Source organism: Myxocyprinus asiaticus, chromosome 12 (genome assembly GCF_019703515.2).
Source record: "Myxocyprinus asiaticus isolate MX2 ecotype Aquarium Trade chromosome 12, UBuf_Myxa_2, whole genome shotgun sequence".
NCBI classification, from domain to species: domain Eukaryota; kingdom Metazoa; phylum Chordata; class Actinopteri; order Cypriniformes; family Catostomidae; genus Myxocyprinus; species Myxocyprinus asiaticus.
The window spans coordinates 21710489-21722497 of NC_059355.1; the positions used below are offsets into that span (position 1 = coordinate 21710489).

Below are 12009 nucleotides of genomic sequence, written 5' to 3' on the forward strand. Positions count from 1 at the left end.
TCTGGAGTTACAATACACTTATTTTAGGGTCAACCTATTTGGAGTACCCTGATTTTAAGTGTACTATTCAAGGACACACTGGTGATACTTGACTGACAACCTTTTGGTCTTGCTCAATTCTTTATAATATACAATTTCTTCTTATGTAAAAAATAAAGCACTGGCTTTAACGTAAAAATATTAAAATATTCCCAGACTAGTACACTAACAGAGTTCCAAAACAGTCCATTATATGTTTTTTGGAAATGGTGCCATGACAATACCATGCTTTTTTAACATGTACCATGGAAATAATATGGTTTTCTTCTACATGTGCCACAGTAGTTCCAGGGTATTATTTGGAACGCCTTAGGTACACATACCATGCTACAGTATATGAATATGGCATTTAATTAGTCATCCTGGGACCGGTTGCATAAATCTGTTTTAGATTAGTCTAAATTAGTTTAGATTAAGTTAGTTGTCTAAAATGTTTATTTAAGACTGGTCTTAACTTTTTCAGTCAGATTGGTCTAATTTGAGACCAGAATGGAAGTCTGCATTCCCTAGGCAAAGTTTTGTTTACAGTCTATGTTGCCATGGAAAATAACTGTCAGCTGAACTTGTGGGGGCTTCAGTTGTGGGCTAAAAGAGATTTAAAGCTGAAGTATGAACTTTTTGGTGTTAAATTACCTTCTCCTGTCCTATCCCAGCTTAATATGCAGAGACAGCTACTGTATAAGTAAGCCATTCATAGGTTAAGTTTCTTAAGTCTTTCTGTGGCACTTTGAAAATTGCTGTGTTTGCTTTCAACGATCCACTTAGACCCGCCCCAACAATATTTTGTTTTCCCAGGTAAAAAGAAAGAAAAAGAAAAAAAAAACCTTTAGAAAGTGCTTTTTTTTTTCTAAAGATTGTTCTTACATTTACATTTACATTTATTCATTTAGCAGACGCTTTTATCCAAAGCGACTTACAAGAGAGGAAAACATAAGCGAATCATCTTAGGAGACAGTGGTATGAAAAGTGCTGTATTACAAAGTATCACTAGCATCATAATAGTATTCAAAACAGAATAAAGTGCAACAATTTTTTAATGACTGGTTAAGTGCTCATTGAAAAGATGTGTTTTTAGTCGTTTTTTGAAGACAGAGAGTGAGTCAGCTTCACGGATGGAGTTGGGAAGGTCATTCCACCAACGTGGTATGATGAAGCTGAAAGTCAGGGAAAGTGTTTTGGTGCCTCTTTGTGTTGGTACAACAAGGCGACGTTCCTTAGCCGACCGCAGACTTCTAGTCTTAAGAAAAGTCTTATTCAAAAAAATTCTTACTCTTAAAAATCATTGTAAATAACATCTTAAAGTTAGCATAACATCACACTTGTCTTGATAAAATGTTTAATGAATTTACTGGGTTGTTTCAAATGTGACACGTTCTATCATGTTGAGTCGGAAGTCTCAATGGGCTGTTTATGTAGAAACGTGATATTAGACCAACACACATTTTTGACTGTTTTGTGGTTTATGTTACTTTTATTTTCAGCTATCAAACCATGTACATTTGATCACGAAATTTAAACAATAAATGTGACCAATCACACTAGTCAATTCAAATGGATGTGCTGCACAGCGCTCTCTCTCTCTCTCTCTCTCTCTCTCTCTCTCTCTGTCTCTCTCTCTCTCTCTGTGATCTTTAGAGTCCATCAAAAATGTAATAATTATATCATTAGAAAGCTAAAACTGTGGTGCATAAAACTATGATGGTTACTGTCATTAAACTAACATACCTCACACACTTTTCATTCCAAAAATGAATTGCAAAGTGCTTGCTATTTAAAAAAAAAAAAAAAACAGATAGATACATTTATCATTATGATTTACCAGTGTTAAAGTATTGAATTTGTTGTATTAGACAAGGCAGCCTCATGAGCAGGCTAGTATAACCAGACAATGTCAAAACCTGTCATTTTCTTCTTAAGAAAAAAAAAAAAAAACTAAGACATTCTTCAGAAAATATTTGAGAACTTCTTAAGAATTTGTTAAGAATTACAAATAGTTGTTTATGACATGATCAATAGCTCATGTTAGATTTGTCCGTCTTATCCTGGTGTAAATCGCACAAACAGAGGAATGTGTCTTCATTCATTTATTCTAATCTGTCTCTTTCCACTGTTGTTTCTCTCATTGGCCTGGTGGTCTCGGGGTAACCCGTACTGTACAGTCCGGAGAGAGCACACTGTTTAACAGCAGCAGGCTCCACTGGGACACGATGCAATGGCTTAATGCTCTCTACACTGGACACGTCGACACTAACACTGTTGGCAGTAGTAGCACCAGTGCGTGGAACGCGACACCTGTTTACTGCTGGTGGGACATGATGCACCACAATGGTTCCAGTGTAGATAGCATCATTGATCATAAGTGCGGTTATCACTTGTCAATCATCAAAATTGCAGGAGACAGTCCTGTATTCCGTACACACATGGAATGAAAACGTAGGGGTTTCACTCCCGCATTTAAATGCAGTTTTCACTCCCGAAACTTTGTAGTGTGTACGTGGCCATAGTAAAAAGTTACTCTTACTACTTTTTTGCAAAATGATTTTTACATTCCTCTTTCTCCGTATTGCTGCAGTTTTATAGTTAAATAAACACTAGAGGCGCTACAACAACGAGTTTTATTCACTTTCACACATATCACGAGTAACGGCAGATTAACACTTTATAAACAGTTATTTTTCTATTACATCAAAACACTTTTACTACACGCATAATTAAAAAAAAAAGGATGATGCATTTTAACACTTGCATTACATAACCACCTGCATATAATATCTTATTCAAGCATGACTGACTTGCACAGTGGTGCAGCTGATACAGCATTGAACTTTGCATAAGGAAGATCAGAGTTCAGAGTTTACACGTGAGCTGAAAGTGTCATAGAAGCACCACAGAATGATGTTCAGCTATTGTGTTTTTCATCCCACGTTTGCTTTTTATGACAATATCGGCTAGGTTTAGGTGTCGGGTTTAGGGTAAGGATATCTGTTTTGTTCAACTCACATTTGCTTTAATGACAGTATCGGTTAGGTTTAGATGCAGCAGTTAGGGTAGGGACATTGGCTTTGTTAATTTCAAAACAGAAAAACAGATAATATCACATTTGCTTTATAGGATACTATTGTTAGGTTTCAGTTAAAGGTTTAGGTTAGGGAGGTAGGTTTTATTAATTTAAAACTCCATAGATCATTAGGGCCCAAACATACTTCACGCAAGTACGCAAACGCAGACGCGAGCGCTTCGCCAATGCATCGCCAACTCGTGGTCCCGTTGTACATACATTACGTGCACTCGTGCTGCTCTGGCAGTTACAAACCTCGAACAAGGGGACAAAAGATTTTTTTAGGTGCCACGAAACCAGATGTGGTGGAGTTAACATGTCGACAGTTGAGGAGTGTGTGCTTTTGTATTTGCTGAAAAGACCACAGCAAATATGTTTGTATAATCTAACTTGTTCGGCAAAACTCTCCTCAGATTGATGCTCTGCCATGACAGTTGCTGACTGAAAAAAGAAAATCTGCTGTAGCGCCCCTTGCGGCAACGCTGAGAATACAGTGCGTACTTGCGTTAGGTTATGAATTGCACTCTGACACATTTCACAATGCAACGATATATTGCAAGTATTTACGTAGCGTGTGTATGGGTCTTTAACCTTTAAAACGTCATCTTTTTGGGAGAATGTTAAACTTGCTTTTAGCACCCCTCAGTGGACATTTCACCTCGAAACTGCAGTGAAACTTGTAATGATCCACGTTATTAGTTTTTGCTAAACATGTTACCACAGTCACTTAATTTTTGTGAGATCAGGCTGCAATTAGTAGCATACACAAACTAGTCAAAGTTTGGACGCATTTACTATTTTTATAAATTCTTTTTTTCACACCATTTTAAAATAATAGTAAAGACATCAAAGCGTCAATAACATGCAAGCAAGGGAGTTATGTAGTGACGAAAACATGTTAAACAAATCAAAATTATCTTATGTTTTCACTTCTTCAATGTTGTCACCCTTTGCCTAGGTTTAAGCACTGCACTGGTCATTCTTTCAACCAACTTTATGAGGTATCCATCTGGGATGCTTTTTAAACAGTATTGTAGGAGTTCCCATGGACACTGGGCACTGGTTGGCTGCTTTTCTTTCATCATCTGGTCCAACTTATCCATTACAAAATATAATTAAAATTGTAGTCTTGTAAAGATATTTATACGCATGCACAATTTATATTAGTCAACGAAACAAATTTCAAGCACTTAAGTATAAGTATTTAGGTAAAAGGTCATGAGAAACATAAATTCGGTCAAGTGTGTCCAAACTTTTCATTCGTATATTGGTGTACATCAAAGTAACATGACATATCTAATACCTTCACAGTAGAGTGGTACAGCCACTGTTATTCATCAGCTATGTTTATTGGTTATTATGACATGCACTAGTATTGTACCTTTATCCTCTCTGTGTTAGCTTCTATCCGTAGCTGTTGAACAGTCCTTCTGGCCTGGGCTATATTATTCGAACTTTGCATCTTAGATGACATTTTAGATAATCTTCAGAGACCTGTGTGGAAAACAAATGCAAAATTAATACAGACAAATGTTCTGTGTTACCGATGAGCAGTCAGCAGTGCAGATCAACATAACAAGTACACATCAGTCCACTCTCATGAATCTAGTGGTATAAATCGGCAGTTTCATCTTTTTTTGTTTTGTTGATTTTTTCCTCTTTTTCACCCAATTTGGAATGCCCAATTCCCAGTGCTCGTGGTCACGTAGTGATTCGCCTCAATCCGGGTGGCGGAGGATGAATCCCAGTTGCCTCTGCGTCTGAGACCATCAACCCGCGCATCTTATCACGTGGCTTGTTGAACGCGTTGCCACGGAGACATAGCGCATGTGGAGGCTTCACGCCATCCACCGCAGCATTCGCGCTCAACTCACCACGCGCCCCACCGAGAACGAACCACATTATAGCGACCACAAGGAGGTTACCCCATGTGACTCTACCCTCCCTAGCAACCGGGCCAATTTGGCACTAATTAAGCCCTGCTAGTTGCCCCAAGAATTGCTTATCACACATTAATCATAAAACAGGTTTATCTGTTGACATCCATGTTTTTTTTGTTTTTGTTTGTTTGTTTGTTTACAGCCGCAAAACATCAAAACGATGCTATGATTATCACCACGCCAACCACAGCAAATTCGGGGTAGTAGTAGAAATTACAACTTCACTCCTGCAATTAAATGTTTTTGACACTCCCAAAATTTTGCAGTGTACGTGGCCATTGTGTAAACACATTATGTGTTTACATTGTGGCATTTTCTTAAACAATAGGCAAGTGTTAATTTGTGCAAAGACAGCTTTGATTGCATTCAGCTGATGTCAAGTTCAATCAAGGTTTATTAAGAATGCAAGCACAAAAAAAGAGGCATCCATTCTGAGAAAGGCTAGATCTTGTTCAGTCTGTTCCCTCAGAGTGGCTTCTGAATAATGAGAGTCAATTTTCCGCAGAAACAGCACAGAGCTGAACTTTGACGTAGACAGACACGCTCAAGAGCAGAGCAAATCAAAATCCACTCACTACTCGCTCACTTCAGCACAACGACCTCTGACCCCTCGGTAGGCTAGCCATGGGTCCGCATCCACTCATGCTGGCCAAGCAGAGGTTCACGTGTAGAGAAAAGAGCATTATGACAGTATGATTAACTGCCAAAAACCAGTGCGCAGCAAGCCTACCAGGAACCCACATCCGTTTCATTAACCCACTCACTCACTCCTCTCCTCTCCCTGCAGTATGTATAAATGATTAAAGATGTGTATGAATGTATAAATAGCAAAGGAACAGGAAGAGAGGGGGAGTGTGTCAGAGCAGGATACACCCCAATCTCAGACCAGAACCAAAGCCTTAGCTTAGCAGAGAAAAGGCTCACTAACTACTGTATAGCTGGGCCTGTGGGATTTTATTCATTACTCTCATATTTATAACAATGTCGTGATAAAACACAGAAGGGAATTCACTTACACCCTGTCTATACCGGGCGTGTCCATTAACGTGACGCAACGTAACAGCTTGACATTGTCTACACTGGACACGAATGTTCTAAACGGTTTATTTGTGTTGTTGGCAGTTGTAGCATCATCGCGTGCAGCGCAAAATGGAATGGGACGCTCGTTTACTGTCGACACGCCGCGCCGAAATGGACACTTCCAGTGTAGACAGCATCATTGATTATAATATGTTCTATTGCTTTTGAAGCGAAGCACCACTCGTGTCCGGTGAGGACAGGTTGTAAGAATGAATTGTGCCTGTTGACAGCATGGTTTATTTGCATAGTGCATCTGTGTTTTCTTAGAACCTGAATCAGTAATAATTTATGCAAATCAGGCAATGGCGCAATTTGCACAAGGTGATTTAGAAGTTTTCATCCCGACCCGGGCCTGACAGTCCTTACAAAAATCGAGAGTTTATGGCAAATTCACCACTAATGTGGGTGGCAGTGGCTCAGGTGGTAGAGCATGTTGTCCACTAATCGTAGGGTTAGCAGTTCGATTCCTGGCCCATATGACTCCACATGCTGAAGTGTCCTTGGGCAAGACACTGAACCCCAAGTTGCTCCCAATGGCAGGCTAGCACCTTGCATGGCAGCTCTGCTGTCATTGATGTGTGAGTGTGTGTGTGAATGGGTGAATGAGACACAGTGTAAAGTGCTTTGTAGAACTGCTAAGGTTAAAAAGGCACTATATAAGTGCAGACCATTCACTGATCAATTTCACATGCAAATGAGCATTGTAGCAAACTGTGCATTGTTGCCAGAGGTTTGCTGCAGGTTCACTTCTGGCAAACATTTACAGCAAATCACAAGCTCATTTGCATGTGAAAATAATGAGTGGCAAATTTGCAATAAACTTTCAATTTTTGTAAGGGAGGGCCGGAGAAACCACGGAGTTTCTGGCCGGGTTCAGGTCAGTTTTTCAAGCTTCTTCAGGTTCAGGTTGGGTTTTTAATTAAAGAAAAAATAAACAGGCCTACCCAACTTGTTTCGCCCACATGCTCTCTCACAGACACGTGCAAATGGACAAGTTAGGGGCCTGTTCACACTGGACGTCTTTTTGTGTGCGTCTGCTCTGTTTTTCCATTGTTTTCCTTTGTAAACACATGCTGGACTAATGTCTGTGACTGTGGCACCACGTTTTGCTGTTTCTTCAGCGTCTCTTTTGACAGCGAACTTCAAATTTCCAAAGTTTCATTTGTTGCACTGCGTCTAGCTTGTTTTTAGTGCAGGTGTCTCAAAGATTCAACATTCTGAACAATTTTACATAAAATACAGCCTATTGCAAAAATACTCACTAGGAGAAGAAATCATAAAGCAAGCGATTTCTAGTTCCGGTCGGTGTGGGGCTTAAAATCTGACAATACCATTTGGGCCGGGTAGGGTCGGGCCACACGGTCTCAGGTACAGGTCAGATTCGGGTTTCATTTTGAGGCATGTGCGGACCTCTAAGGTTATTCCAGATCTTGCAGGTTGGTTCTCGGTCACAAAAAAGCCCTATAAAAATTCCAAACAACTTAGGTTGCATTTATAGACTTCTGAAACCATATGATAGCTCTGTGTGAGGAAAAGAATCAAATTTAAGGTTTAAATCGCTGAAAATTTTCCTCTCAAAAACAAACATCCAAACATTAGAATGTGACACAAGAGAGCCAATAACACTTGACATCACTGACTTCAAAGCTGTCATAACACTTTTTGAGGCGGCAATTTTGAATGTTTAAATGAGCACGGTTGGGATGTGAGTCTTTCAGCGGATGGGGCGCTGATTGTTGCACAAAGCAGATACTTAAATTTAGATCTGTTCCCCAGAAAAAGAAGAAAAAATAACATCACAAGGCTTCGGAAGATATGGAATATAGCGCACAAATTGCATGGATCATTTAATGATCACTTTCTATAGTTCTTTTCTAATTTCTTGAGCTGCAACCCAGACATTGTGAAACTTCTTTCAAGTCCCACCGCAAACAAAACAATGAGCAAACAAGCAATAAATAAATAAAGCAATGAGCAACTGATGACAGAATTTTCATTCATTTCATTTAAAAATGTACCTTTGAGTAAAGTATTGAAATCCTCCAAAATGAATAAGTTGAATAAATGGCAATAGAATGACATTTTAAATACGCACAAAAGATTATGTTCTGGTGATGCAGGCAACAGACCAAGGAGGACGTTTTGGTGGTGCAGGCAAAAAATCTCATCAGGGATGTATAGTTGTAAGAGTGTGCTTCTATTTAAGTGCATTTATACTTAAACCGAATTGCGACTGTTTAGTGAATTCACAGAAACAGACTCTTCCATTTTCTCAAGAACTTGTTTATCCTTTTCATGCTGAGAAAGCAGTGTGTGGTGTTTCCACCACGCATGACTGCAGTCACTGAAGTGCTGTTAGCATATGCCCTGTGCTATCTACGCAACAGCAACTTAACAGCAACAGCAAGCTAACCACTACACTGGCTTAAGTGTAGAGTAGACACAGGGGGTGTTTCTCAATTCTAAGAATGCAGAGAACAAACTTGTGCTATTATGAAGACCAGTCTTGCCAAGCTACCTTGGAAGAACGAACTCGGAAGGACAGGAGGACGCAGAACGCATCTATTGCGAGCTTTGAGATGTGCTGCGATCTTCCTGTTGCGCAATTAACCATCACAGCACATTTGAATCCAGTGAGAGAAATACTGGCATTATCACACCAGTGACAGCATTAATATCATCACACCAGTAAGGTTTTGCAGGACTAGTGACACATTAAAAGAATAAAGTCTTTAAACACTTGTTTTCTCCATATTTATTACTGTATTAAAATGATGCCCAAAAAAAACAACAAATATTGACGGAATATAACGACTTCGCAAGCTTTCAGCGGGAAACTCTTTAGGAAAAAACAAAACAAAACGATAAATGTCCTTCGTCTGCCACCGTTGCACCGAGTTCTTGCCCACAAGTCACCATCTGATGCATCCTCGATTTCAAGGACACATTTGGGTAATTTCCTGCGTTCTCTGTATTTGCGTTCTTGAGGACTGGAATCAGACTTCGGCAGTGGATGATGACATAGAACGAGTCCACGAGAACGTAAGAACACAAAAGAATGCACATTGAGAAACAGCCAGGGTGCTGACCAGTACTGGAGAGCTGAGCCAGACAGAGTCGAAGCTCTCGTGCTAGCAGCTATGCAAAGAGAAAGGACACTCGAGGTGCTCTGAACTGTGCCAGGCAGCTCATCTTGGTGTCTCAATTGTAATTACAGCTTTAGATAGAGACCTATGAATCAGTCAAGCACACTCCAAGCCCGGGCTGATGCTGCACCCTTCAGTCTTTTGTTACATCTCCGTCACCTCTGCCCTTACTGTGACCCTGCCCCACTAAAACAACTGTGCTGAAAAGAAGACATAATACAGACTGAATGAAAGGGGAGACTGCATAGGATAGTTGTCACCCTCTAAGGATGGACCCAGGGGGAGCAAGAGAGTGTGAGCTGAGAGAAAGAGAGGGGACTATAACCAGCTTTGAAGTGTGTGATTCAAGCTGAATTACTAACAAACAAGAACAAGGGAAAAATTTGTAAGACCACCAAAATGCAGAGCAGGGACCACCTCTGGGCACAGAGCAATATTGCTGCCACTGACTGAGCTGCCCACCGGGCCACCCACACCTCCCTCCCTCTCTGGCATTGCCTCTGCCTGTCTGGATCTCAGCCAGGACAAAACGGCTCCAGCCATCACCCCAGCTTCTGATGTAGCACTCCAGGAATAGCAGAGCACTGGCAAACTGAGACCACCACAGCAGCAGCACAGAGAGCGGGAAATTACTTTTAAATTTGTTACACATCGAAAAGAAACAAATAATTAATTAGAAACTAGATTTTTTCATTTTATGAAGATAATGTGGAAGCTGTCTGTTTGAAAAATACCATAATTTGCTAGATGGTTTCTAGGGTGTTCCCTGTGGTATTCACATCCCTAAATATGCAACCTGGTCTCATAGAAATCACTTTACTATAAATATTAGCAAAATAATTTTTATGTGGCTCGTTGGATGTATCGCGGCAGTTTCCTGGTGAAATAAACACTAGAGGCACTTCAACAGCGAGTTACATTCACTACTAGTACGATGTCAGATTATCAGTTCATGAACACTTTTTACTGTAGCACATGACTATTATATTATTGTACTATTGTATTATATTTTTATACTATTATATTATAGTAAATATGTCTGTCCTAAATTCTTCACTTTCATATGTTATTTTAAGGCACTCCTATTAAACCCATGAGCCCTTATTTTGTATGAAGGAAGACCTTTCAGATTCACTGTGTGTATGTTTCTTCATTCTGTCATCTCCACAGATATAAAGTAGGCATCTCCTCCTCTGTGTCACTGCGTGTCATTAACAATGTGCATATGATCCCGCAACGACCAAGAACAAATGCCATTATAGAGGATCATTAAACTAAAGTGAAACTGGAGCACTTCACTATCAAAACCCTTGTTTATATTTGTTTGCGGGAATCTGGCGCAAGTTTTCCAGACAGCACGCATTAGAGTGCTTGAGTTGGGGGGGGGGGTAAGGTGTTTGTTTAAGTCATTTACCCTAAGTATGAGCAATATTATTAGTGGTGCTTGCTAAGGCAACCTCCACTGACTTGAAGCATGAAAAAATATTTGAAATGCATTCCTTGCGACTACTATAAATACCGCAAAAGTATTTGATGATTTGTGCACTACAGTAAGCATTTCACAGTAATATTATTCATATTCAGAAACTAGGCTTGGGAGGTAGAAACCTTTACGAGAATCAAGGAGGATTATGTAAACAGCTGCATTTTCAATGGTAAGACAGGAATTTTATGGCTGGTCATACCTCACATGGGAACCCTTGACCAGAGCAACAGCCCATGGCCAAACTGGACCAACAGAAGCAGCTTCTTGTCTTACCACCAGCAAGCATGTCTTAAGACATGCTGTATAAGAATTAAGCATTGATTTCTTTAAGGACTGGGTGGCAGGATGGGTTAAAAAGTTCTAAGAGATCAAGCTATTTTCTATTCCTCTGTCCCACAATGTTCTTTTCACAGGTCTATTATCTCTCCTTTATGCAGACCAATTGCTAAGCAACTGTTGTGCCTAAAATTGCACCTTGTGCTGCTGAAACACAATAAGGCCATTGAGTTCTCAGAACACCCAGTGCACAGCAAGGACAATGAAGACTGTGCTATCAGAGGACCTACACACTCCAGCTTGTAGAGTGGGAGATAGGGTACGACCAAACAGCAAAAAATTGTTGACTGAGGTAGCCAGGGCCAGTTTAACAGCACCCTCATGAGACGTAATCTCCTAGAGCTTGATGTTATCAGACAGACAGTCTGAAGCCATGAGGCGTGGGGAAGAAGGGAGACAGTCTCTCTCACAGTGACACAGGGCTTTGGGAGAAGAAAGGAGGGGGGAGAGGAGTGCTGATAGAGGTGAATAAGTGCTTGTGAATGTGTTTAAATGGAGAGCTGGGAGTCGAAGAATAGATAGTCTCGCGAAGCAAGACATTTGACTAAACGGCGTGATCCACAATGCAGCTTATTCTGGCCAAGAACCGGACATTTACACAGGAAGAGGCCATCTGACTGATATGCAAAGTGACCAACCACAGTTCATATTGTTTTTAAGTTCCATTTAGTGACAGGTATATATGAAATAGATAACACCACAATAATAGGCTGGCACTGAAACATTCATTTAAAAAATGGCATGACAGTCTACACAAACGGTTGTACAGAAAACAATGGAAAAATAGGGGGGAATTTTTTGCTGTCTAAAAATAAAAAAGTACAGACTATTTCACACACATAATACAGAAACACTGAATATCTTCAAAAGATTTGAATACACTAACCTGGCAAACTTTGGTAAAATCCGGTGATTATTTTACCC

At 40.1% G+C, this 12009-nt stretch overlaps 1 protein-coding gene across 7 annotated transcripts in view; it reads right to left on the reverse strand.

The window, feature by feature from the left end:
• The window catches only part of LOC127448716 (guanine nucleotide-binding protein G(I)/G(S)/G(O) subunit gamma-12-like), a 75973-nt gene that overhangs the window by 2306 nt on the left and 61658 nt on the right, over positions 1–12009 (reverse strand). For 6 of the 7 annotated variants that reach the window (XM_051711464.1, XM_051711467.1, XM_051711470.1 and 3 more), the window contains one exon: positions 4479–4591. In XM_051711464.1, coding sequence (XP_051567424.1) covers positions 4479–4571 — 93 coding nt within the window. In that variant the 5' untranslated portion in view covers positions 4572–4591. Of the gene's footprint in view, positions 1–4478; positions 4592–5612; positions 5719–12009 lie in introns of those variants that run through there. The other variant, XM_051711466.1, reaches the window with a different exon arrangement.